The following is a 27,715-nucleotide window of genomic DNA, read 5'->3' on the forward strand; positions in this document are numbered from 1 at the left end:
TAGTCCACCAACCAAAAATATCTGCCAAGCACTCTGGTACATACTCAAACTAAGAGAGAACACAAGCAACCCAGCCTTCAATACAGTCTTCAAGAGAAACCTCTCTGCAGCTTACGATCTGAAACCAAGCCAGATCAGACCTGTGGGAGAAAGACTACGGTGGGATCTACAAAACTTTCAGAAAAGAGCAATGCTAAATGATACACAAAGGAAAACCTTTCCCCCATGGGACCTTGGAAGTCCTTGCATCTCAGAAACCTTCACAAATTTCCCCAAGCAAACTACGAGCCCTGAAATAGCACAAAGTATTTTCAAGGAATTTGAGGAAAGACAAACAGGCTACTTGTTTATTTACACAGATGGGACAAAGACACCGACTCACACCGGAGCAGCCTTACTCCAAGACCAAAAAACAATGCATAAATATCCCCCCACACAGCTCCATTTTTACTGCCGAAGCACAAGCAATTCTAATGGCTATAACATATTTCCAGAGATCAAGTCACCAGAAGGCTATCATATGCACAGATTCAAAGTCCTGTATTCAAGCCATCAAATCACTAAATATTGACCACCCCATCATTGAAGAAATACTGCATGAACTGAAAACACTGGAAGAATCAAACAAAATTCTGAGGTTTTGTTGGATACCAGGCCACAACGATATTAGGGGAAATGAGGAAGCAGATACCATAGCCAAATGAGCAGCAGAAGAACCAGTCACACCAATGTACATCCCACCAACAGACTTAAGATCCCTCATAAAGAGCTATGTACAAGAAAAATGGCAGGAGAACTGGGACTTACAAGAAAATAACAAACTCAGGGAAATTCAACAAAATGTACAACCATACAAAATGAACTATATTCAGAAGAGGGGGGACCAAGTAGCCCTCACACGATGCAGAATAGGACACTCAAGACACGGACACCCACTAAAAGGAGAACAGGCCCCAAAGTGCCTTCATTGCTCAATCACCCTAACAATAAAACATATTTTATGTAAATGCGAGGTTTTTACCCAGGACAGAAATCTGTACCTGATGGGATCGGACATAAAAGACATTAAAAAAAAAACGGCTCCTTTTAAGATTTAAAAATGTCTGAAAAGCATAAAGTTAAAACATCTGTTGTAATCTCAACCTCTTCAAACACCTTTCTTGTAATAAGAATGTTCTAAAAACATACAAATGGCACGCCATAGAGATGGCTCTAAATACAGAGCTTATAATGGCGATAAAACACAACACAACACAACAACCAAACATATCCAGCCAACAGCGCCCCATGGACAGAGTCCTGTGACCACTGATGAAGGTCTAGAAGACGACCGACTCAAACAGCAGCAATAGATGAGTGATCGTCTCTGACTTCACATCTACAAGGTGGACCAACTAGGTAGGTGTGTCTAATAGAGTGGACAGTGAGTGGACATGGTGTTTAAAAACTCCATCAGCGCTGCTGTGTCTGATCCACTCAAACCAGCACAACACACACTAACACACCACCACCATGTCAGTGTCACTGCAGTGCTGAGAATGATCCACCACCTAAATAATACCTGCTCTGTAGTGGTCCTGTGGGGGTCCTGACCATTGAAGAACAGTGTGAAAGCAGGTTAAAAAAGTATGTAGAGAAACAGACAGACTACAGTCAGTAATTGTAGAACTACAAAGTGCTTCTATATGGTAAGTGGAGCTGATAAAATGGACAGTGAGTGTAGAAACAAGGAGGTGGTTTTAATGTTATGGCTGATCAGTGTATATACATTGGGACACAGCTTTTAAAGCTAACTCAGTTGTAAACTTTACATACTACCAATAATTAATAACCTGTTGAAACCATTTCTTCTCTTCTAATTTCAGATTATCTACTGGCAGATCAGCATGAAGTATGAAGAGAAGAGTTTATCCAGCATTTGTTCTTAGTAAGCAGCTCGTTTAACAGGATGGAGGTGGAAATATTTCACGGCTCCTCTGCTAGTGGAAATACGTCGGTTGTCCATTCTGTTCCCCATAATCTTTTGGAAATCATTGGTATTGCTATTGTGTCAGCTATAGCAAGCCTGTTTACAATAGTGGGGAACGTCCTGGTACTGCTCTCTTTCAAAGTGAACAGCCAACTGAAGACAGTAAACAACTACTACTTGCTAAGCTTGGCGTTTGCAGACCTAATTATCGGATTGTTCTCGATGAATCTTTATACCACGTATATCCTGATGGGATACTGGTCTCTGGGAAACTTAGCATGCGATCTCTGGCTAGCTGTGGACTATGTGGCAAGCAATGCATCAGTAATGAACCTGTTAGTCATCAGCTTTGATAGATACTTTTCTGTTACGAGGCCACTTACTTACAGGGCTAAACGGACACCCAGACGCGCAGGGATTATGATAGGCCTGGCATGGCTTATATCCCTAATCTTATGGGCCCCTCCGATTCTATGCTGGCAGTATTTTGTGGGTGAAAGGACCGTTCCAGTAAACCAGTGCCAGGTCCAGTTCTTCTCAGAGCCTGTAATTACATTTGGAACAGCCATTGCGGCATTTTACATTCCTGTTTCAATCATGACCATTTTATACTGCAGGATTTATAAGGAAACAGAGAAGCGTACAAAAGACTTAGCAGAGCTGCAAGGGGATACGTTTATGGACAGCCCCAACAACCAAGATACACAAAAAAGATCCTGCTTTAGATTTAACTCTAACCGGACCAGATCGCAGGGCTCGTGGTCTTCGTCAAACCAGAGTAACGTGACGAAGGCTACACAGGCTGAGGACGTATGGACAAAGTCGGATCTCGCTCCCGCTCTTAACAGCTACACATCTTCTGAAGATGAGGACAGGCCTGTTTCTGAAGAGCCGAAAAACCAGGATGAATTGTTAGCATGTTATGAAGAAAGAGATTATTTTGCTGACTCCATTAAAAACTGTAAACAAAAGAACAATAAGAAATGCATCTCCTACAAGTTTAAACCCGTCCTGAGGAACATCACGTCTCAAACAGGCAGCAGTGATGCTGACAGGGCATCAAATCCGTGCTCATCAGAGCCTCCGACTGCATCACCGTTAACCCGACCAATGGATGCCAACCTCAAAAATCAAATCACCAAACGCAAGCGAATGGTTCTCATCAAAGAAAAGAAGGCAGCACAGACTCTGAGCGCCATCCTCCTGGCCTTCATTCTCACCTGGACTCCATATAACATTATGGTTCTCATTTCCACCTTCTGCTCCAGCTGCATCCCTCTGTCCCTCTGGCACCTGGGCTACTGGCTCTGCTACGTCAACAGCACAGTGAACCCCATGTGCTATGCCTTATGCAACAAGACCTTTCAGAAGACATTTCGAATGTTGCTCTCGTGCAAGTGGAGGAGGAACAGAGGGAAGGAGAAGGTCATGCACTGGAGTGGTCGAACCCCACAACAGCCTGCAAAATGACAGAATTAGCAATCATATCAAGTGTCAGGCATGTAGATGTAGTCTACACTGACCAAAGGAACACTGATAACGCTGACACTGTTTTACATTTAAATATCTGTAATATGTAAACAATTATGGTTATGAGACACAGAAAGGGTGCCAGTTTAAATGTTCTTTTTTTTTTTTGTTGAATTTTCTATTTCCCCCCCGATTTTCTCCCCTAATCTAGTCGTGTCCAATCACCCTGATTGTGCCCTCTATACTGATTCGACCCTTCACCGCTGACTGAGGACGCCTCTCAACTAACATACGCCCCCTCCGGCACGTACAGTCAGTACAGACTGCACGAGTCGAGTTCATACAGCGACGGGCACTGTGTACGGAGGGCCACACCCCCATCAGCATTATTCCTCAGCCCTGTGCAGGCGCCATCAGTCAGCCAGCAGGGGCCACAGTTGCACCAGTTATGAGGACCTATGATCCGACTTTTTACCCCCTAACCCTGAACAACAGCCAATCGTTGTTCATGCAGCCGCCCAGCCCAGTCGGAAAGACAGAGCTGAGATTCGATACGATGTATTCGAAACCCCAACTCTGGTGCGCTAGCGTACCTTACCGCTGTGCCACTGGAGCGGCTTAAATGTTCTTTTAATCATTTTTGTAAGAGCTAGTAAGGTGCTTTTTATGAGTGTGTCCTCTTTGGATTTTTGGGGTGTTTAAATATGAAAAAGTGCACAAGAAATGTACATAATATACGAGGGTTCTTTAAAGTTTCAGCACTTTTAAAACTCTTTTTATTAAGAATTTTAAAAACAATAACGTCACTTTTCTACATAGTCACCTTCCGCTGCATTTTTTCCAGCATCATACCAACTTTTTAATGCCATCAGCAAAAAATGTTTTGGGTTGAGCGCATAGCCACTGACGCACCGCTGCGTTCACATCATCATCACATGAAAATCTTCTTCCCCTTAAAGCTTCTTTGAGCATCGAAAAAGGTGGAAATCAGATGGAGCTAAATCCGGACTATGAGCGTCCAACGCGACCAATTACTCCTCCTCCCACCCTCACCTTATAACCAAAATATAAAAGTGCAGAAACTTTTTGAAGATCCCTCGTACATAAATGACTATTCCAGTGTTTACACCTTAATCTCTTCCTACCATGTTTCATTTCATCTTAATCAACCGCTTTATCCTGGATGGGGTCACAGCGAAACTCTGGGCAGGAATACCCTGGACAGGGCACCAGTCCATCACAAGGCTTCTGTCATCACCAAGCATGTCTGTATAGACACCCGGTAGGCAGATAGCACCATTGAGATACAAACCCGGATCTCACTGATTGTGTGCAAGCGTAATAGCCCACTGTGCCACCTTTCTTCCACCTAATCAGTGTTATTCACTTCACCTGTCAGTGGTCATAATGTTATGCCTAGTCGGTGTATGGATGGTAAATGTAATTGCCTATGAGTAATTCTGACAAGTTTACTAGTTCTCTGAGAATGACTGGAAACCTGCAGTCCTGAACTTATAATGGAAGTCTAGTTTCAGTTGTTGGATCATGTCAGTAAGTTTATGAGAAACACATTATTGTGAATTGACTTCAAATAATAATAATAATAATTAAAAAAACTATATAAAAAGGTGCCTTTTACATGTCACATTTTATGTTGTTTCCCCCTAAACATGTTATGTTAACTTTGCAAATACACAGTAACTGTGCAATAATGTTTGTGTCCTGTAGGGTTAATAAATTCTCAATTTTAAAATCAACTAAACTAAAGAATGTACATTTTCTCAAGTAGACTACATGCCTTGAATTTAAATGTCACGTCTGACAGGAATTTATTCTATTCTCTTCTAAAAAAAAAAAAAAAAAAAAAACAAGGAAAATGGCCATAACAATTTATTAGCATTCAGTTTAAATATGTTTATATTTCATAGCTAAAATTTTAGGCATTCATTATTTCATTCACAGTCATATACAAATTCTACACAACAATAACAAACATCTTAAAGTAAAACTCTGTTTCAAGTAGTTGAACTATGGGTTGTGGGTAAAAAGATCAGTTTGGGCTGAACCTGAGAACGGTACTGAAACCCAGAAGGTCCGTAAACCATTACACATTTATCAGCTCTACTACATTGGCTTAAACCCTGAAGACGATCTGCTTTATAAATCTCTGTTTTTAGCAGCAATACAAACCTACATTACATCTTCTAACGTTACTGAGAAATATACATCCTGTCTGAGCATTAACAGATTAAAATCAGCTGTAACAAACTACAGGTGGCTTAAAAGTGTTACATGTTTTTTCTTTCAGCTTCATTTTTACGCAGTGAAACACAAATCTATTAAATGTCGAACACGGTGAAAGATAATCCGATTCAAAATCATTCCGGAAAACACACGGACATATAACGTGGAGATAATTTACAGCCCTGCCAAGTCAAGCTCATTGTTTATTACAGTTAGTTTATAGTTGCGTTATAAGAATAAGAATGAAAAATAAGAGACCTTGTGTAAAAAAAAGAAAAAAAAAAAAAAAAGCCACAAAACTATTAACTACCCAAAATAAAAAGTTCCAGTCAGTCCTCAGCACTACCTCCGTTTCAGGGCTGCGTTCCTGTTGCCTTTGTTGCTTCCTCCTGGCTTGCTGGATCCCTTAGAGAAGAGTTTGGTCATAAACTCCGAGACGTCCGGTAACTCTGGATTGGGGCTCAACATATTCATGGACTGCTCCATTTCCTGCAGAGTTCATTCAAAGTTTAATGTACATCAATAGCTGTTTTAATACCAGTGATCAGTATTAGAAAGATAATCTATCCTGCTATCAGAGCATCAAGACAGGAAGCATTTTAAATGACTGCTACACATGCCGATAAGAGTTTGTTTGTTTATTAGGATTTTAATGTCATGTTTTACACTTTGGTTACATTCATGACAGGAACGATAGTTACTCGTTACACAAGGTTCATCAGTTCACACAAGGTTATATCAAACACAGTCATGGACAATTTAGTGTCTCCAATTCACCTCACTTGCATGTCTTTGGACTGTGGGAGGAAGCCGATAAGAGTACTATTTAATATCATTACCATAAATCAGCGGTCCCCAAACTTTTTTGCACCACGGACCGGTTTGTGGGGACGGGGGAATTTAAAATAGAGTAACTATAGAATAGAAAATCAGTGTAAATCCTGACTGCAACGAGACGCTGCTCCCACCTAGTGGTGATGAGTGACAACAACACCCGAAGAGTTTTGAACATTTATTTGCTCTTGTAGCGATCTCTACTTATTTATTCTTTCTGTGTGGCCCAGGAATAAATGACGCACAGACCAGTACCGGTCCGTGGCCTGGTGGTTGGGGACCACTGCCATAAAACACCAAACACCTACAGTTACACATTTCAAAAGACACTCCAGTTTGAAACTCAGTTTAACCCTTTAGTGGTCTGGTCAACTATTTAGTTGAGCTTATTTTGAGTCTAAGTACTTGGGTAAAAATAAGCTGTATATTAAATAATCTTGCTTGGGTCGTTTCTACTCTTTGGTTGACATGCATTAAACTCAAAAATACTGGTAGATGGTTTTAAAAAATCAGCCTTTCTAACCTCATCTTATGTATGTCGCGGCCCAGGCCTTGATAAACAGGTGTATAAACCAATCAGAGCTTCCGAATTCAGATTTTGGAATTTCAATCTCTTTCTTTATTGGTTATAGATGCATAAGTGACAGTTTAGTTAACAAATTACCAGTTTCAGCTTTTTTATTTTTATTTTTTTTATTTGTTTAAAATTTTTACCCCTTTTTCTCCCCTTTTAGTGCATCCAATTGTTCAATTTGCATCGTGCTTCCTCTCGGTCTATGCCGAACCCTGCCCTGACGGAGGTGATTGAAGCTAACCCGTATCCCCTCCGAAACACGAGCAGCAGCCAGATGCATCTTTGCCACCCACACATTGACGAGTTTGGCGCCACCTAGCGTTGCATGCGGAGAGACACACCCTAAGGGCACCCTCTCCCATCTCTGTGTAAGCGCCTCCAATCAGCCGGCAGAGAACGCAATCGCATTCTGACAGAGAGAGACCCACATCTGGTTCTTTGTCCCACCCCCCACATGAGCAACCGGCCAATCGTTGCTCATATAGCCACTCAGCTTCGAACCGGTAAAGCAAGGCTGGATTCGATACCACGCTTCTCAGAATCCAGCCCTGGTTGCAGCGCGTTTCTTTTTACCGCTGCGCCACCTGAGCGGCTCAGTTTCAGCTTTTTACCGGGAAAGCCGAGAGAATACATTTTAACAGTTATATAATAATAACGGTTTTCATAAGTTATGTGGACGAACACAGTTGGATATAGGTTTATATACTCTGGAAATATTGTCAATATAAGTACAAATACAGCCTTGTAATAATACAAAATATAAACACTGTAATTCTGTCAGAATTGATCAGAACTACAATGTTTTGTGTTTTTAAGATAACTAATTAAGATATAAAAAAATAAGCTAAAATGTGGGCAGTGGCCTGCCATTGTACTTTAAACTGACATTATATCGTATCGCATCGTATATCACCACTTCTCAAAAGCATATCGAGATATGAGTTTTTAGTCATATCGCCCAGCCCTACTGTGAACTCTTGATATACTAAATCACTGACATTCCAGTCAACATCTGACCAGTATTATTATTATTATTATTTTTACACAGATACAGTTTTCTTTCTTTTCCATCTTTACAGAGCGCATGGCTTTGTTTGCTGATTTGGACGTTTAAAGCCATGTCAATACATGTATTATAATCCTGGCATGAATGTTCAGTATTTCTTTTAAAGCATCAGTCTTTAGTCTGTCAGTCAATGTTTTGTTCTGTTGGTCTTTTAAGTTTTCCGTTTTATATATGTGAAGAGCTTAAGCACTGTTTACTGAGCGCCTGACCTAAAACATATGAACTCACTAATCCAGATGATGAAAGAATGAGACCCATTAGATTTGCAAACCACAGAAGCAATGTTTGTAATTCACTGCTGTCTGTATGAGCCAATTATTACAACGCTTCACTAGGGATGTAACGATACACTCTACCCACGATGCCATGCGATTCACGATACCATTTTTTAAACTGAAATTGAAGACAAATGATGACAGTTTCCTTTCATTATTTCCCATAAAAAAAACAACAACTGTATTTGTGATTATCTTTTATTTATCTAAATAATGAATGCCCTTTTATTTCTGAGGTAGGTACAAACTATGCAAAACAATTTTGAATTGACTCCAATTTGGCTGAAAAAACCCGAATCTGGCAACCAGGCGTATAGCGTCAGTGATGTCAACCAGGCGAGGTTAATAGCGCCAGTGCCCTCTGCTGTTTAAAGTGAATATAGATTCGTTTTACATGTCAAATCGATTTGAATCGTGGAATTTTTGAATCGGTTATTAACTGTCTGGTGGTGCATCGTTACATCACTACGCTTCACGGTTTCACATTTTTGCGCTAAATAATAAGACCTGTCACATGACTAGATTTTTGATCAGACCAAATCTGTAGTTAATCTGAAGTCAGTGTGAACTAATAAATCTGACCGTTATTGTTAAACCCTTTTACGTTAAGCAAACAGAAAACCTACCTTTCTCATTTCAGGGTCATTGGTATTGACCACCTTTGGTAGCAAGACAATGATCAGTAGGGGCAGGACCATCATCATAACCTGTGGGAAGGAAAAAAAGTTCCAGCACTTTAAATCAGAGCTTATAAAATCGACATACTAAAACAAATAATGAAAAAGAAATAATGCAGGTCCTATTAGTCTAGGTTACGATAAATAAATGGTTTAAAGCTTTGTATAATCATGTAACAATACACTCTACCCACGATGCAATGGGATTTACGATACAATTTTTCCCCGATTTTTTAAACAAAATGAAATTAACTTAATTTGCCCACTCTATCTTTCCTTCTTTGGTTAATACATGTGATCATTACATTGAATGAAGAACAACTCCAATTCCAAAATGCAAGAACTTTACCATTGGGTTCATCAGAAAATCGGTCCATCCCCATGTCTCCCTCTTCATGAAGTATGAAAGGGGCCCATTTGCTCTCATCTGTAGTGGATATGGCTGTCGGACCACCTCTGAAGTCTTGATGTAGTTCACCATACGAGCTCTGTGGCAAATAAAAGTCTTCAGTACAGATTTAATAGAAAACAGTACAGATGATTTAAGATAAACACCACAATTCCATTTACCTCATTTTTCCTTTAGAGGTGATGTCCACTCGGGCAGGCTCGAATCTGTATGACGGAGTTATGATTTCAACCACGTAGGATCCTGATGGAACATCATTCACGGTAAAGCTGCCATCAGTCCTGAATGGATGGATGGAAAAAGGTTGCTGTTGAGTTCTAATAAATTAATGGTTTAGTTCATTCAGTGCCATGAAAAATTATTTGCCCCCACACAGACATGGGGAGAACATGCAAACTCCATACAGAAAGGACCCGGACCACCCCAATTGGGGATCAAACCCAGGACCTTCTTGCTGTGAGGTGACAGTGCTACCCACTGAGCCACGGTGCCACCCTCATTTATTGAAGAAATAAAATATGCACCACCTACATCATTTATGTGAAAAAGTAATAATGGTTTTGTCAATAATTGCCACACTGTCACATCATCACACTAACACCACCATGTTTGACTGTATGGAGCTATTGTGAAACGCTGTGTTAGATTTATGGCATTTGTAGCAAGACTCCGGTCTTCCAAAAAAGGCCCTTGTTATGTTCCTCCTGGTTAGCAGGTTAGCTCGCAAGACTCGCATGAAAACCACTTGCATCAAGATAATGGTATCACAACTGCAGTCCTTATCCGAGGCAAGTGAGGCCTGCAGTTCTTCCAGCTCAGGTCCTCCCTCAGCGGCTCAATTTGTCACAAACAAAATGTGCCAAAAAAGCTGGCACGTGTGAAAATGTGCCAGCTTTTATTTAGTTAAAAGGCAAGACTGGTGGTGTAGGAATGTGTGACACGATCACCAGCAGCAGATTTAATGCAATGACCATAAAGTTTTAACTGTTCTTTTTTTACTTTTTAGAAAAAATTCCAGTCATGTAACAGCTGCAACAGCGAGAACAGCCACTAATAGGAGGACAACATAAAATAATGCATGTTCATATAAAATCAAATAAAAAAATTACTGTACTGAACCTATAATGTTTACATAAATCACCATGCAGCATGTATACTTCAGCCTGAGCCTTTAGTTCATCTACAGTGAGATAAAACAGCATAAATATCTACCACACAGGTAATGAACATTAAATGACTTTTATTAGCACAAGCTCAATTTCAACCACAAACCAACTGCTCTAAACAGGAGCAGCTGTAGCTTAGCGGTTAGAGCACTGCACCAGTAATCTTAAGGTTGCCGGTTCAGGCCCCACATTCGCCAAGTTGCCACTGTTGGGCGCCTGAGCAAGGCCCTTAACCCATAATTGCTCATATTGTATTCGGTGATGATTGTAAGTCTCTTTGGGTAAAAGCGCCTGCTAAATGCTGCAAATGTAAACAACACTGCCTTGGATATAAAAATTAAGACGAAGAACAACTAATGAATTTAGAGTACAATGACTTTCATTACTAATATATTCTTTAGGCAACCAAAATAACGTCTTTATACCTAAACATGACCAGGTGGAGTTCACTAAAACCAAATCAACTACATTCTCGACATCATGGAACAGCTCAATTTTAATTGCAAGCCTGGCCTGTAGCTGATTGTGAAACTGACCATGAAGTTCTAATATGCAAACCTTCACGCTCCCAACACATGACCTTGAAGAACATAACGCCTGTCTTCAAAGAAAGTTTCAGGTGCTGAAACTGACAGAGCCTGACGAAGACTGACAGAGAACCAGAGGAGCTGAGGGTGGACCGATCATTAAAGAAAAGTCAGAGAGAAACCTGAGAAGAACTAAAAAGGGGAAGAAATAGAATTGGTAATATGGTGGGGATTGCAAGATCTTTTAAGGGACTAAGCCATGGATTCTAATCGGCTGCAAAAAGGTACATGGACTAGAACTACACCTCATCTGTAAAAACACTGCAAATGGAACAAACTTGGCAAAACAAGAATAGTTTTCCTGAAGTCAGAAAGACCCTGAGATTACCGTTTAATCAACAGACTTGTTCCATACTGGCAAGAGAGTTCGACAAGCCTTTATTTGGTCTCCATTCTGTTCAACCAGTATGCTGAGCTTATAATGAGAGAAGCAGGACTTGAGGAAGATGGTAAAAGATTCAGGATTTAAATTGGTGGAAGAAACATCAATAATCTAAGCAGATGACAACACTGAAAGCAGAAAATTATGAAGACCTGAAGGCCCTTACAAATACAGATAAAAAAGAGTGAAAGATGAGCCTTCAGCTAAATATGTAGAAGACAAAAGTCCTGACAGCAGGAAAACTTTACCAGTGATGAAGAAAATGCCATTAAAGTGGTGCACAGCTTCACCTACAAACAATCACAAGAATTTCAACACAACCTGACACTTGGAAGAACAAGAATGAAGGAACTAGAAAGAGTCTTGACATGTTATGATTAGTCTCTTCAAACAAGGATCAGAAGTCATAGTCCATGGCTCTGTGGTTCTCTATGGATGTGAAAGCTGGACAGTAAAAAGAAGGACAGGAAAAATATTGACTGAGCTTGGTGCTGGTGAGGAATTTGAGAGTACCTTAAATACCTAACCTCTAGGCCGCTCAGGTGGCGCAGCGGTAAAAACACATGCTGGAACCAGAGCTGGGATCTCTAATACATCGTATCGAATCTCAGCTCTGCCTGAAGCTAGGCTGAGCGGCCACATGAACAACGATTGGCTTGCTGTTCAGATATGGGAGGGACTAAGCCGGATGGGGTCTCTCTCTCATGACTGGTGCAATTACGACCTTGATGGCGCCTGCACAGAGATGAGAAAAGAGTGCTGTCAGGCTGTGTCTCTCCGTACACAACGCTGAGCTTCACGGCACTCGTCAAAGCTAACCCATGCCCACTCTGACATGTGATCACCTACAGGTGATAAGATGCATACGGCTGCTGCCCACATGTCGGAGTGGGCATGGGTTAGCTTCGTTCTCCTCAATCAGAGCGGGGATCGGCATTGGTGGAGAGGAAGCATGACGCAATCTGGCAATTGGGCGCGCTAAAAAGGGAGAAAAAGGGAGAAAATGCAAAAAGAAAATAAATTTAAATACCTAACCTCTCACCCGAAGCCCAGACAATCAAACTGAAGCTCTGTTATACTGGAAACGTAATGCAGAACCAATTCATTGGAAAAGACAATCATGCTTGGATGAGTTAAAGGTAAAAGAAAAAAAGATGGCCAGCAAAAAAATGGATGGACACAATTAGAGGATGAATGAACGAGCCATTAAAAAGCCTGGAGTCCCAAATGGAACACAGGATGTTTTGGAGAAACACTATCCACAGGGTCGGCAAAAGCTGGAATCATCTTGCAGACACTTATAATATAGTAACTATTAGAAGAAAATTTAAGATGGATTTCATTTCACTGTGTCCCTACGCACTGCCCTTTGTTTTCCCTACAGACTAATCACATGATATCGGCTAAGAGAACTACAGTTGGTTAAATCCCTTCATTCGTCAGAGCATCGCACTGAGAGCATCTTGTACCGCTCCTTTGCTTTCTAAACTAACTAGCAAACTAATGAACCACAACCATGTATCATATTGTGGATGTAATATGGGAATAAACGAGATTTTATGGACTTACATCATGTTTGTGTTGTGTTTACGTTGTGTTGTATTGCTCGTGATAAACAATGTAAAAGTAAACAGGCTAAATTCATTTTCTGGCAGATTTTGCAGCATTTCTTGACGTTCACTAGTTACTTTGACACTGTTAGTAGTTAGTAATTAGTCTGCTGGGACCATTTGCTGCTCTCAGATAACACGCCAGCTGTCTTAACCCGTAAGACACTCAATGACTGATGGGTAAATTTTACTGTGTAAGTTTACTGTGTAGTGATGAACCGTTACTCACTACCCCCTACACCAGTGGTGGGCAATTACAATTTCCATTTTAAGAAACTGGGACTGTTGTGAAGGGCCGGACCCATAGGGTGAACTTAATTCTGCTCAGAATTAGTTGTAACTCTTTATAAAAAGCAGTAAATTGTGCAGCGTTAATAAGCTGTTACTGTTAAGAATAGATATTACAATCAGGCGATGAAAATGATAAACAGGCAGAGTAAAAATACACTCACAAGTGTGCACAAATTATAAACAATGCCATTGTTTTGCATGTATGATGTACAATTATTTCAGTCTGATTTCTAATTACTACTGACCTTATGCGGGCCTGCTGGGGACAGCCAAAGGGCCGGACGTGGCCCAGGGTGCCCTACACAGTTTAAGGTTCCCATTCAACTAAACGCTTTTTATGGTTTAAAATAAAGCAATAAGCCACGAGAGAGCGTGCGTTACTGCGAAGCGGAGTGCCTAAAACGTCTTTCCCCGTGATAAAATCATAGCAGTAACGCACGGTCTCTCGTGGCTTATTGCTTCTATAAAACGGCGGCCAACATGAAATATAATAAAATACAACAATGTTCAATTTATAAATGTTTTTATTTACAAAAACACTTACAAAAAGCATTCTTCCGTGAAATCAGGTAGTCCGTTAACAGTGTTGCTATGAGGTTGCTATGAGGGCGAAAATAACATTCACAATTAACATTCCTCCACAAACACTATTACACTATTTCTTAGATGAAACATCCGCTTAATGATTAGGATTACTGTTTATATTAATCTGGACATTTCCATGTATAGTACATGACTTAAAAATGTGTTCAACCAAGTTTGTACTTTTTCTTTTCAGTGGCGTATTAATATGGAATGATGTGAGGTGGTCATAGGTGTGCGTATATCGGGGATTTTACAACGGCTTCGAACGCGGCTCAGCCAATCAGATTTTAGGACCAGAACTATCCGTTTTATAGTTTCACTTAAATGCCCAAATTCACTGTGTAGTCCCCTTCAGAGGGAACTACTGGGGTGACTGGAGTGCGCCTTGTCTTTCTATATGCTGACATGGAAAACAGGGTATTGAACAGGCCGACATAGAATATTGTAATTTGGTTTAACAATTGGGCCAGTTGTAGCATAGCGGTTAAGATACTGGACTAATAAGCAAAGGGTCACTGGTACAAACCCCACCACTGCCAGGTTGCCACTGTTGGGCCCTTGAGCAAGGCCCTTAACCCTCGATTGCTTAGACTGTATAAGTCGCTTTGGATTAAGCGTCTGCTAAGGGCGGCACGGTGGCTTAGTGGGTAGCACCGACGCCTCACAACAAGAAGGTCCTGGGTTCGATCCCCAGGCGGGGCGGTCCGGGTCCTTTCTGTGTGGAGTTTGCATGTTCTCCCCGTGTCCCTGGGGTTTCCTCCCACAGTCCAAAAACATGCCACCAGGCTAAGTGGAAACACTGAATTGTCCTATAGGGACCTGGCCGCTAGATGCACAAACCAGTGCACTGTAGTGCCGGTCCCAAACCCGGATAAAATAGGGAGGGTCGTGTCAGGAGGGGCATCCGGCGTAAAAATCGTGCCAAGTCAATGAGGATCCCGATCCGCCGAGAGCCGACGGGACAAAGGCCGAGGATGAAGAAGAAGAGATAGGATAAAGCGTGTGCTAAATGCCAAAAATGTAAATGGCTAACATGTATGATTTACTGTGACATGTTTTACATTTTCAGCATTTAGCAGACACTTTTATCCAAAGCGACTTACACGATGAGCTAAACACGATGAGCAGTTGAGGGTTAAGGGCCTTGCTCAGGGACCCTGACCTTGGTGGTGGCAGGGCTTGAACCGGCAACCTTCTGTTCACTAGTCCAGCACCTTAACCACTGAGCTATCACTGTTTTTGTACGGTTTTATCTTTTGTTACATATGGAATAAGTTACATATTGAATAAGTCAGCATATTTTGGTTTTCTTGTATATACTGATGTAAAATGTAACCTGCATTGGGTTTGTAATGCAACCGGGTTCCTACCAAAATGCTATTAAAAATCGTAATCGTAAAATGTCTTCAGGTATCGCGATATGTTCTTGACATATCGTCCTACCGCTACAGCGGTCATTCATTGCTAGGTTAGCTTACGGCTAACAAGCTGTCACTTGACTGACTTTAAAACGAACACACTCGATTTCGCTTTATCGTTTCTACCATTTAACGTCGATTACCTGAGAAAACCGATGTATTCTCCTCCCTCTATGAGGACCCGGGCCGAAGAGACCCAGTCCTGGGCTTTCATTCCAGGAACAATCGCTCGGCCTTCGATCTTAAAGCGGTCTCCATTAGCAGCCCCGGACTCCAAGTCCACAAAACACCACGATAACCCAAACACACACTGTAACGCTACATAAATGTTCAGTGGAGTTTTAAGATACCGCATTTTGACAACTGAACAACAATGGCGCTTGTTTTAACCCTCAATAAACAATGTTGTTACTCTACAGCCAGCTTGGTTATTCAGCACTACGCGTTCGGTTACTCCTGCACCGGAAAAGAGCTGTTATCACGTGACTAAGGTCGCGTCTCAAATCACATACTCTAGTACTAAATAGTATGCAAAATTATTCTACTAACAGTGTAGTCTCCGTAAAGAATTTAGTAACTAGTGTGCGGTTTGGGACGCAGCCCAAGCTCTCCCATCAAGAGTCGGCAAGCCGTCAATACGCCGCGGTTTATCCCAAACCACACCATATTCACTATATAGTGCACTAATTATGGATTTTATAACATCTAAAATCGTGGTTTTAAATACTGTGAATTTCCGAAATTGGTGTCACAGTGGCGCCGTGGACCGCAATGAAAATAAATACAACAGATTTTATCGCAAGAAATCCTAAGTATTTATAGTACACTTTGTAGTGTGTAGGGGATAGGGAGTATGGGGTCATTTAGGCGTCATCCTGACCGGTTGCCACAACAGAGAATGTAGTATTGACACTTCAGCATACGTTATCTAATTGTTATTTGCTTATTTAATCACATAATGTGATAGCATTTTATCATAAATTAGATTATTAAAAATATATATTGTTTATAAAACAATTACTAAAACAATGTCATGATAAATATATATTTTAAATTGAATAAAAACATTGTGCTTTATGACCTTACCATGTCCACCTACTTTGAGCATTTTTCTATTCATTCATTTTTACTAACCATCCTGTTTTTAAGAGTGGGAGAAAACCCAGTACCCAGTAGTAGAACAGAAAAACATCTTATCACATACAGAGAACAGTATTTACCCAGGTCTTCAGGACCCTTGTTGCTGACCCATTTATCATAGAAACAAACCCTCCCCCCAACTTATACCTCTAAAATTGAATGATCCAAAATATTAAACACTAGTTATTCTCATTAGTTTACATACACTTGTGCAGTGTACGATGTGTTGTGGCAGTTTTAAATCAATTTTGTAATAATTTTTGCATTTGTCCTAGTGACTAAATATTACAAGGAAAATACAAGCACATGCTTTGCCCCCAACAACCCTATCTGTGTAATCTATTGTATCTCATCCACATGACACCCTCAGAGGTTTTGTGGTGTCCATGCCACGGGGTCAGAGCTGTTGTGGTGGCTTGAGAAAAACATGCACAATATTAAGACTGATCGGTGTATTTCAGTTTCAGTCTCATTTGTTGGAGAGTGAGTTTTACTCATGGACAGACTTGTGGTACAAAACATTTCTTAAAAAAATAGTTTCAAAAACACTAGTGAAATACATGTTTTTTTTTTTTTAAAGCTGTCACCACTTGCTTACTATAACCCTAGTTAATCAGTAGGGCCCAATAATTTGAAAGGCTTTGAAACCATTCAATACTTCGAATCAAGAGTAACATAAGGTAAGTCTTAATTTAATTCTAGCTAGTACACCTCAACCTTTTTTGTCATAACTAAAGTCAAAATCTTACATACACTTGTATGACATGTATGTCATTATGGTCGAGGAATATTTTTAAATGTTCTTTTTCTGTAATCAAATGATTGATTAGAACAGCAACTATTCTACAAATATTCTGCTGTGTTCAAAATAAACATACAGCCAACCTACATCATTAATTTGAAGGTAAAATGTGCTACTATCCACCACATGGATTATCTGCACTGGTTATGTTGCTCCACTAATTTCCTTTAACTTTTTTTGTATCTCAGTCCAGTAATAGAATTATGTTTGAATTCATTTAAAAGAAATTATGTCAAAGTAGCTTAATGACATGATTATTTCTTTGTAGGCATTTATTGGATTTTCATTTCGTTTTCATATTTTACATCTGCTTCATCTGCTGGTCCAGTTTCCCTAGAATCACTGGGCACGAAACAGTAACACAATCCAAACAGGACAGGACATCAATCCTTCTTGGGGCCTCTGCAATCCCGTCAGACATAGCCAAATGTGTATTTAGATGCCCAACCGGTTGATAGCATGGCTGAAAATCTGAACCCTGGATCTGGTGCTGCTTCACCCAAGCACTCTGAAGTAAAGTATATTTACTTATTTTATCCCTTTTGGTTTGTAAAATCTCTAACATCACAAAACATTTATGTATCTTTAAAACATCAACTATTAAAATACCAGAACAATCTTTCAAACTGTTACTTTATTACTGTCGCACTAACCTCAGTGTGTGTGTGTTTCTACACGTGTATTGCTTTTACTAATGCCAAGTTCACACGACACGACTTTCCAAGTCGTCAGATCGCTTTATAGTTCACACTACACAACTGGATCTCTTGCAATCAGCGAGTCGCTCGGATCGAGTTGTTAAACAGTTCACACATAGCGATCGAGAGCCGAGTTTCGATCCGAGTGAACGCCAAGTTGCCTCCGAGCTGCCACGTCTAGCAGCGACCAGTCGGCGAGCGAAAATCAGGGCAAAAATCATGTAGTGTTAACTAGGCATAAGCAGATATTGCTACTACGTGGATCCCCTTACTGAAAAGGGCAGATTAAATAAAAATCCTTTGGCAGTTTTTGTAAATTTATTTATAAGTTGATTAAAAGAGAATCATGTATACACAATCATTCCATCTACGAACAGGCAAGAGACAAAAAAAGCTTCAATAACTTAAGACTGAAGGATTCTGAGCTCCTCAATAGAAGATAGTGTTCGAGGCCCAGTTTCAGTTCTAAATCACATCCACTTCAGCAGATGGACATCATGGTTCCGCGAGTAAGAGAGTTAAAACTACAGCGTGGTACTTCTGAGAGTCACCTGATTCCATAAAGTCTCATGGAGTTGATTGTGTACCACTAATAGAAAACAAGGTCCACTTCAATGTGAAGCAGTCATCCGAGGTTTGCAGGAAAGCTTTCATCCTTTTGAGATGTATTTCCAGTTTGGGTGTTGGGGGATGTCTGAATTGGTCAGTTCATCTATCTCCCCGTTCACCCTAATGTTCTCTTCTGGAGTTAAAAGATTCAGTTCATCTTGCTGCAGCCACTCAAGAAGCTTGAAAATCCACAGCAAGTGCAAGTAGTGGTTGTTCTTTCAGTGCTACATTATTGCATCAGAGTAACTGTGACCGGTATGATTCTATAGTCTGGAAGAAAAGAGACACGTGTTAGATTTGTTCAGCAGGTAAGTTTCTTAAGAAAATCTGTAAAATATGACAACAGAAAGAATAAAGACCTTGGTTATTTCCCCCACAGTTCCAGGGACTGAAGATAACGGACACTTGTCATCCCACAGTTCAAGCAACATTTTCCTTAAGATCTGAACATTGCTGAAATAAACACACAGAATATGTTTATTGCATCTTAATAATATAAAATTCCGTATGTGATTCTTGTTAAAACATACCATTATGATTAGGACTGAGATTCACATATAAGAAATCTATATAAAATAAAGAACAGTGCTGTCTTTAATCTTGGCTATGTGTACATGTTTGTAACACTAATTGAAATATATATTTAATAACAGTCAAAATACAGTTTTAGCTTAACTAATCAACCAAATGTATTTGATAAAACTAGACACATTCAGGCTTAATTATTGCCACCCTTGTTGATTCTAAGCTAGATTGTGAACTTCTTCAGCAATGTGATGTAACCTCATCGAGACTCATCCAGAAAGTTACAAAAGAACCAGAAGATCATCTAAGGAACTTGCTCACCTCAAAAAAGTCATTTTGTCACCAATTGATATTAATGGGAGAGTAAAATCCAAAGGGAATAAAGGCTTGTGTGCATAAAAATTGGAACATTTTGGGTCACTGAAACATGTCATGTCAGGATTCTACAGCATTCCACAATAAGAAGCTTTGCTGTTTAGGGTCTTTTCAGCTTATAACTGACTGATGGCAATAATTGATTGGGTGGTGCAGCAGTCTATTACTTTAGCCCACTACTGCTGAGATTTGAACCCAGTGTATTGGTTGGTCGGACGCCTACAGAGGCAAGGCTGGCAATAGAGGTGGCTGGCCGAAGCCCTGCAATTGATTGACGATGTGTCTGGGTTATTCCTGCCTGGCACCCAGTGTTTTCCGGTGGAACCATGTCTGCCACGACCTTTACCAGGTTAAAGCTTTTAATGAAATGAGGAAAAAAATTTCTGGTCTCTACCAGTTTGTTTGTTTGGATTTTAACGTCATGTTTTACACTCTTTGGTTACATTCATGACAGGAACGGAAGTTACTCGTTACACAAGATTCATAAATTCACAAGGTCATATCAAACACAGTCATGGACAATTCTGTATCTCTAATTCACCTCACTTGCACGTCTTTGGACTGTGGGAGGAAACCGGAGCTCCCGGAGGAAACCCACGTGTACACGGAGAGAACATGCAAACTACACACAGAAAGGACCCGGACCGCCCCACCTGGGGACCGAACCCAGGACCATCTTGCTGTGAGGCGACAGTGCTACCCACTAAGCCACGTTGCCGCCCCTACAAGTTTGTGATATGAATGATACTAGTAAGACAAGGGAACACATTTGAATGCTTATATTTAAACAGTGCATGTGTATAAAGCTGTTGTTCAGGCAGACACACAAAAATAGTACCTTGCTTAGCAAGTGTCTCTAATAACATCTCCTAAATTTTATTACATTCCTAATTTACATAAATGGCATTATTATTTTACTGCTTGTCCTGGTAATTATGAGTAGAACTTCACTAATCAGTTGATTACATACTGAATACTTTATTGGCCGACTACTTATGCCATAACAACATAAAGATGCAGTACTGTACACAGAGAGATCATTACTTGTCATTTGAACAGCCGTCCTGCGGACTTTTGTCTTTCGAGGAGAGCTCAGACCACCATTTTTTAATGACCGACTGAACCCAGTGCAAAGCCACAGTGAGGTGCCTACACACACACACACACACACACACACACACACACACACACACACACACACACACACACACACAGAAAACAAAAACATAATAATCTTGCGTCAACTATGTGTCAACCTTGAATCTTTTCACAATAGAAGGTCACTTACTCTTCATATCTGCTTTCAAGAATCTTGTGTACGTGAGGGAAAAGGTCGACACAGCAACCGATGGACAAACATGACTCTTCTTCTTGAAGGCTTGGAGGAAAAAAGACAAGGTTGGAAATAATTCCTAATAGAGAACATTACACAGTAAAGAAATGCATTTACCTTTTAGTAAGAACAGGTAGACAGTCAACAAGAACACCCGTGTCTTGTATCCTGTAAATAAAAAAATACAACATTTAAATAAAATATTATTGATATTGTAGTCATACAACAAAAAATGGTATACTCATAATTTGTTTATGCAGTCTCCCGATTTTTAGCGCGTCAAATTTCTACTCAATTGCGTTACGCTTCCTCTCTACTGGTGCTGACCCCCCTGCCCCGATTAAGGAGAGAGAACTGACACACGCCCCCTCCGACACGTGTGCAGTAGCCGACTGCATCTTTTTCACCTGCACGAGGCGAGTTCATACGCAGATCAGCTTTGTGTACGGAGAGCCACACCCTGATAAACATTATTCCTCGACTCTGTGCAGACACCATCAATCAGCCAGCAGAGGTCGTAATTGCATCCAGCTCTTCTCTCCCTGTATGAACAACAAGCCAATCGTTGTTCATGTTGCCGGCCAGCCCAGCCGGATGGCAGAGCTGAGTTTTGAGCCGATGAGTTCGAAATGTCAGCTCTGGTGTGCTAGCGTGTTTTACCGCTGTGCCACCTGAGAGGCATACAGAATTTTTTGAACTAGAAATTTGTGGTAATCAAAAAATTTTATTTAAAAATAGAGCAGCATTAAATTTTGGTTGCTAAATATAAAAAAACAGTTACCTGATCAGGTAAGCCACTAGTTCACTAGCATTTCTTCGCCAAAGAGTCAAAGCAACATTTAACCTGAGATTTCTTCCAAAGAGAACATGGGTCATCGTGTCATGGTCCTTGGATAACTAACAGGAAAAAAATAACAATTAAAATAACAAAATTAGCAAATAATTACAAAATAATTTGTTCATGCATTTTCTCCCAACTTTTTAGCGTATCCAATTACCCAATTGCATTATTCTTCCTCTCTACTGATGCCAACCCACGCCCTGATTGAGGCGAGCCCCCTCCGACACGTGTGCAGTAGCTGACTGCATTTTTTTCACCTACACGAGGCGAGTTCATATGCGGATAAGAGCCACACCCTGATTAACGCATTATTCCTCTACTCTGTTCAGGCGCCATCAATCAGCCAGCAGAGGTCGTAATTGCCTCAGTTATGAGGAGTCCCTATCCGGCACCCATCCTTTATGAACAACAGCCAATTGTTGTTCATGTAGGCGCCCAGCCCAGCCGGATGGCAGAGCTGAGTTTCGAACCAACGAGTTCAAAATGTCAGCTCTGGTGTGCTAGCGTGTTTTACTGCTGCACCACCTGAGCGCCATATTACATGACACGTATGATGTTAGAGTGGTGTAGCTTTTTAAATTATACACTATAATATGACCAGTAACTTACCTCTGTAAAGTAGTCACTGTACTTGGAGCCAGCTCCTGCCATTTTCGAGGCGTCTGTTGTGTTTACAGGGAACGCACACTTTTCCTTATAGTGAACGCCCTGCACGTCCTCGCCGCACGTCAGCACATTTTCCTTGTTGGCCATGTCAGAGGGCCTGCCCGCTGAAGGCGCTCTCCGCCGAACCCCTGAGGCCACCGCCGAATGCCTCGTCTTTTTGTTCACCACTCGTTTTACTTTGCCGTAGCTGTGCACACAACGTCCCACTGGAAATCTGTTACATAGGGGATAAAGAAAGCTGGTAATTACATGCTTGATGGTCATTTCCCTTTATCAACTGCCACTTTTAATTTCGTGTTTGAGTATCCGGATGATGGCCTATCAAACATTCTCCAGAGAGCTGATAAAATGATGATGATGGGGTCGTTGTATCCTAATCAGGGCTTAAAACTCACCTTTCTTTATCTATTTCTTCCTTATTTAAATATTCCACCTAAAAAGAGAGGATAGGCAATACTAGTACACCTCACGTCCACACAAACAGCTTTGAGTGTTAAGAGCCGTCACAGTTCGCGGACTCACCTCCTTCATGTTCTTTTCATCTGCAGGAAAGCTCTTGTGGTTGAAAATATCAAAGGTCTGGGCCTTCTGGATCCTGTGGAAGTCTGCATCATTTTCAACATGATTTCCAGTGGCCATAATCAGAGAGACTGGGGGCAAAAAACAAACAGAAAAGGCACAATGAATATTCAGAAGACTTTATATAAAGGGGGGGCGTGGGCCTCTGGGAATGGTGAAGAATTATGATTAGTTGTTATTTGTGTTACATATTAAAGGTTGTTTGTAGTCACTAAACAAACAATTTGTACAGCTTTTTATTCAGACACTGATCTCTTTGTTGTTTTACACTTTTTCTCTATTACATGTTTTCAACAAATTCGTTTTATCATGCTCTCCAGACATTAAGTACATTAACAAACAGGCTTAAGCCTTAACCTTATTTGATTGCACAACACTTAGTTATAACTAGGGATGTAACGATGCACCACAAGACAGTTAAAAATCGATTCACATGTGTAACAGTTCAAATCAGTTTACATGTATAATTAATGAATATTCACTTTAAACAGCAGAGGGCGCTGGCGCTATTCACCTCGCCTGGTTGATGTCACTACAGGGTTGCCAGGTTAGAAATTTTCCAGCCAAATCAGCATGGAGGTTGTGTCTGATGGTAGCTGGTACTTGGTGACCCCATTATGCTATTTTTTTCCAACAATGATCCTCAGTAGGGGTGGGTTTATAAAATCGATTCTTCGATCCGAATCGATCTTTATTTGAATGATCCGATATCGAGTCATATAAACGCGAGATCGATCTTGAACATGAACCCCTTTTCACGGTGTACACGGAAATCTGTTACCCCCTGTAACCTCGCGTGACCGCAACGAGATCTGACCTGCACATCAGTTCCGCATGGCAGAAGCTCAAGTAATGCCTACTGCACACTACACGGTTTTTGCACTGATTTTCGCTTGGCGACGGGTCGCCGCTAGATTTACCGGTTCGGGAGGAACTCAGTGTTCGCTCGCAATCAAAACTCTGCTCTTAATCAATGTGTGAAACAGCGAGGGGAAACACGGGGGAGAGGTTGTGAACAGGTGGGGCAGGGGCGTAATATAGTTTCCAGAATACATCAGCACACACACAAGTTTTACAGTATTTCTGACCTGATCGTTCTCTACAAAACAAAATAATTATTAACCTCCAACTTACTACAGAACAATCCCTGCTGCTCGTGTTGCCAAATCCACTCAGATTCATTTATTTCTCTCCTTGATTTTACGCTGCACATCAGCGCACAGACTTTAATTGCTCGCTACTTGTTGATGTGTATTTTTGGACGTGGTATCATCTCTGAACATCTTTACATATTTAAACAAAACCTGTTAATGTAACTCAAATATGCCTAATTGTGTGGAATCTAAGTCGAATCGAATCGAATCGGGACCTTGTGAATCGGAATCGAATCGATCCAGGAAATTAGTGGCGATACCCAGCCCTAATCCTCAGGGAGTTTTTTTTTTTCTCTTTTACCATCCTCCTTCACCATTTGATCCTTGTCTAGGCATGTTTGTCATCTTTCTAGTTGAGTGAAACGTTTTATTTATCACCATAACTGTAAATGGGGGCATTTTCAGGTTAGTAGTTTTTAATTTTTTAAATAGCCAAGGTGGCTTAGTGGGTAGAACTGTCGCCTCACAGCAAATTAGGAAGGTCCTGAGTTCGATCCCCAGGTGGGGAGGTCTGGGTCCTTTTTGTATGGAGTTCGTGTCTGCGTGGAGCTCCTCCGGGAGCTCTGGTTTCCTCCCACAGTCCAAAGACATGCAGTCAGGTTAATTGGAGACACTAAATTGTCGATGACTGCGTTCGATATAACCTTGTGAACTAATAAACCTTGTGTAATGAGTAATTACCTTCCTGTCATGAATGTAACCAAAAGTGTAAAATATGACATTAAAATCCCAATAAACAAACATCCTCATAGTATAAGATGCTAGACATTTAGCAGGAGAGTCTGCAATTTTTATGTGGAAACTAAGGTGTAGTAAAGAAGCCCAGATTTTTATTCAGACCCTGATCTCTCTCGTTTATTTGTTATGCTCTCTACACATTAAAGTGTTTGCACTAACAAACAGGCTTAAACCTTAACCTCATTCGATTGCACGATACATAGTCATAACTGTACATCACTTTGGATAGAAGCATCAGCTCAATGACACAAATGTAAATGTAGGAAAGACTTTCTTTCTGGCAAACATTTGAATAATCTGTATGCATGGAGGTTGTGTCTGATGGTAGCTTGATACTTGGTGACCCCATGACGCTATTTTTTTTCCAACAATGATCCTTTAGGGAGTTTTTTTTTTGCCTCTTTTACCATCCTCCCTCCCTCACTATTTGATCCTTGTCTAGGCACATTTGTCACAGTTCTAGTTGATAGGAACATTTTAATTATCACCTTATGCCTGGTTGACACTACATGATTTTTGCCCTGATTTTCGCTCGGCGACTGGTCGGTGCTAGATTTGCCGGCTCTGATTTCTAGCATGTCAAATATCTGGATCTGAGACACACAACTGGCAATGAGTGCTATGTCGAACAGCCAATGAGAACGCACGATACGGTGTGAGGGGAAACGCAGGGGAGAAGATGTAAAAAGGTGGGACAGGGGCTTAATATAGTTTATATCAGAATACATCGGCGCACACACAAGTTTTACAGTATTTCTGACTTGATCGTTCTCTACAAAACATAACACCAATGTTGCATCGCAAAAATATTTATTAACCTCCAACTCACAATAGAACAATCCATGCTGTTCACGTAGCCAAATTCACTACGACTCAATAATTTTTTCTCCTTGATTTTACGCTGCACATCAGCGCACAAACTTTGATCGCTCGCTACTTGTTGACGTGCATTTTTGGACGTGGTATCATTAAACCCCTCGTCACTTGTCGCGTTTGTTTTCGTGACAAAACATTGATTGTGAGACCAGAGAAGCTCGCCTGTGATTCCAGTTGGTGATAGATGGTGTAGTGTGAAACCCCCATCACCGATCAGTCGTGTAGTGTGAAATACACACCGACCTGAAAGACTCTCGATTACAAGAGATCCAGTCGTGTAGTGTGAACTGTACAGCGACGTTTGCATGTTCTCCCCGTGTCTGTGTGGGTTTCCTCCCACAGTCCAAAGACGTGCAAGTGAGGAGAATTGGAGATACTAAATTGTCCATGACTGAAGTTTGAGATTAATCTTGTGAACTGATGAATCTTGTGTTATGAGTAACTACCGTTTCTGTCATGAATGTAACCAAAGTGTAAAACATTACGTTAAAATCCTTATAAATAAATAAATTCTTAAATAAATAAAATCTGGTTTTCCCATGCTAAGAAATGACTAATGGTAATCAGTTACAATTTCACAATTAATTAGTAAATGTTTGGCTGTAAATTCTAATGTTTTGTCCTGGTTTAATGTGTAGTTCTAGAAGGGCTAATTCATAATTTATGTCTTTGTGTTCTTAGATGTTTGTTACAGTTGTCTAAATTACATTGGCGTAAAAAGATTATGTTTTTTCATAGTTGTTTACTGATTTTATATAATGTTAAGCACAGTAATATAACACTACAAAACAGGGTTCGTTTGAAGGATCGCTATTAGCGTATCATTACTTTAGCAGAAGAAGCTAACCCTGCGTTACAACTAGGCTCAAGAATACCAGTTTCTTAAAGAAAAGCTACATTAAAAGCCAAGTATCGGACATGATTGTGATTTTAACTGCTTTATTATTTCTTTATAACGCACCACACACACGAACATGGCGAGAGAGCTAAACTAAACCATTTTATACTATGCTAAACTATGCTAAGCTAAGCAAACCTACCTGTCAAAGTCGGCACGGCCTCCAACACACCTGCTAGCTTAGCTAATTAGCAGCCTACTTGTCAACTGTACTCGTCATATACGAGTAACCAAGCAATCTCATGTTTAACTAATTAATTAACCAGAAGTAATCATGACTTACTGCTACACCAGCTAATGTCTGTATTACAATATTCAGTAAATGTGCTTACACGGCTAAACACGTACACAAGTTGCTAAGCAATGACTAACATAGCGTTAGCATTAGCACACTAACCCTGCAGCATATGGTTACGTTTTAAATAAACTTTCTTACCATGGCATTTTGTAAACGTCACTCCGCTTTCTCTATTCTTTATAGCAGCGTCTTAAACCGATTGAAATTGGAGTTTACAGCAGATTATACAAAAGATGAATTTAATTTTAATGCACATTCACCAGCGGAGCGACGCTAGCACCATTCAAACAAATACAAACAGTGTTGAGTTGGGATTGTGGGATTGATGGCGGACTCTGGAGGACTGGGCTTTAGTTCTGGCGGCATGCAGTGGTGTAAATGTGCAACTGCTTCAAGTACAAACTTGACCGGTTTAACACGGACAGGATTTACACGCCCTGTTTAACATCCTAAAAATGGTCATCGTACACTACCTAACTTCATTCAGTGCGTTTGTTGTGCTCGACCTAAAAATATGCACTACGCATGCGCGAGTGCAGAACTCATATATAAATATTCTCTGAGACGAGAGCACAGTATAATGTTTATATTTTAGTAGACGCCTTTATCCAAAGTGACTTACAGTA

General features: G+C 40.6%; 3 protein-coding genes across 4 annotated transcripts; 1 reads left to right on the plus strand and 2 right to left on the minus strand.

Annotated features, from left to right (window-relative positions):
* The first annotated feature begins 1,948 nt into the window (after window positions 1–1,948).
* On the plus strand, window positions 1,949–3,439 carry chrm5b (cholinergic receptor, muscarinic 5b). Its single transcript, XM_063002531.1, has one exon. It carries the CDS (start codon window positions 1,949–1,951, stop codon window positions 3,437–3,439), a length of 1,491 nt encoding a protein of 496 aa, XP_062858601.1.
* A 1,877-nt stretch (window positions 3,440–5,316) lies between these two features.
* On the minus strand, window positions 5,317–16,008 carry emc7b (ER membrane protein complex subunit 7b). Its single transcript, XM_063001425.1, has 5 exons — window positions 15,701–16,008; window positions 9,680–9,799; window positions 9,459–9,597; window positions 9,059–9,139; window positions 5,317–6,172 (listed from the first exon to the last, which is right to left on the minus strand). The coding sequence occupies exons 1-5, from the start codon at window positions 15,910–15,912 to the stop codon at window positions 6,026–6,028; spliced, it is 699 nt and encodes a 232-aa protein (XP_062857495.1). The 5' UTR covers window positions 15,913–16,008; the 3' UTR covers window positions 5,317–6,025.
* A 2,488-nt stretch (window positions 16,009–18,496) lies between these two features.
* On the minus strand, window positions 18,497–27,376 carry katnbl1 (katanin p80 subunit B-like 1). 2 transcript variants are annotated; one of them, XM_063001426.1, is made up of 10 exons: window positions 27,228–27,376; window positions 23,069–23,196; window positions 22,942–22,979; window positions 22,490–22,760; window positions 21,821–21,936; window positions 21,157–21,207; window positions 20,995–21,084; window positions 20,751–20,855; window positions 19,166–19,259; window positions 18,497–19,076 (listed from the first exon to the last, which is right to left on the minus strand). In XM_063001426.1, exons 2-10 carry the CDS (start codon window positions 23,183–23,185, stop codon window positions 19,044–19,046), a joined length of 915 nt encoding a protein of 304 aa, XP_062857496.1. In that variant the 5' UTR covers window positions 23,186–23,196; window positions 27,228–27,376; the 3' UTR covers window positions 18,497–19,043. The 2 variants fall into 2 exon arrangements, with proteins under 2 accessions (XP_062857496.1, XP_062857497.1); XM_063001427.1 differs by lacking the exon at window positions 27,228–27,376 and adding an exon at window positions 26,934–27,019.
* Between the last annotated feature and the right edge of the window lie 339 nt (window positions 27,377–27,715).

Source organism: Trichomycterus rosablanca, chromosome 9, assembly GCF_030014385.1.
Source record: "Trichomycterus rosablanca isolate fTriRos1 chromosome 9, fTriRos1.hap1, whole genome shotgun sequence".
NCBI classification, from domain to species: domain Eukaryota; kingdom Metazoa; phylum Chordata; class Actinopteri; order Siluriformes; family Trichomycteridae; genus Trichomycterus; species Trichomycterus rosablanca.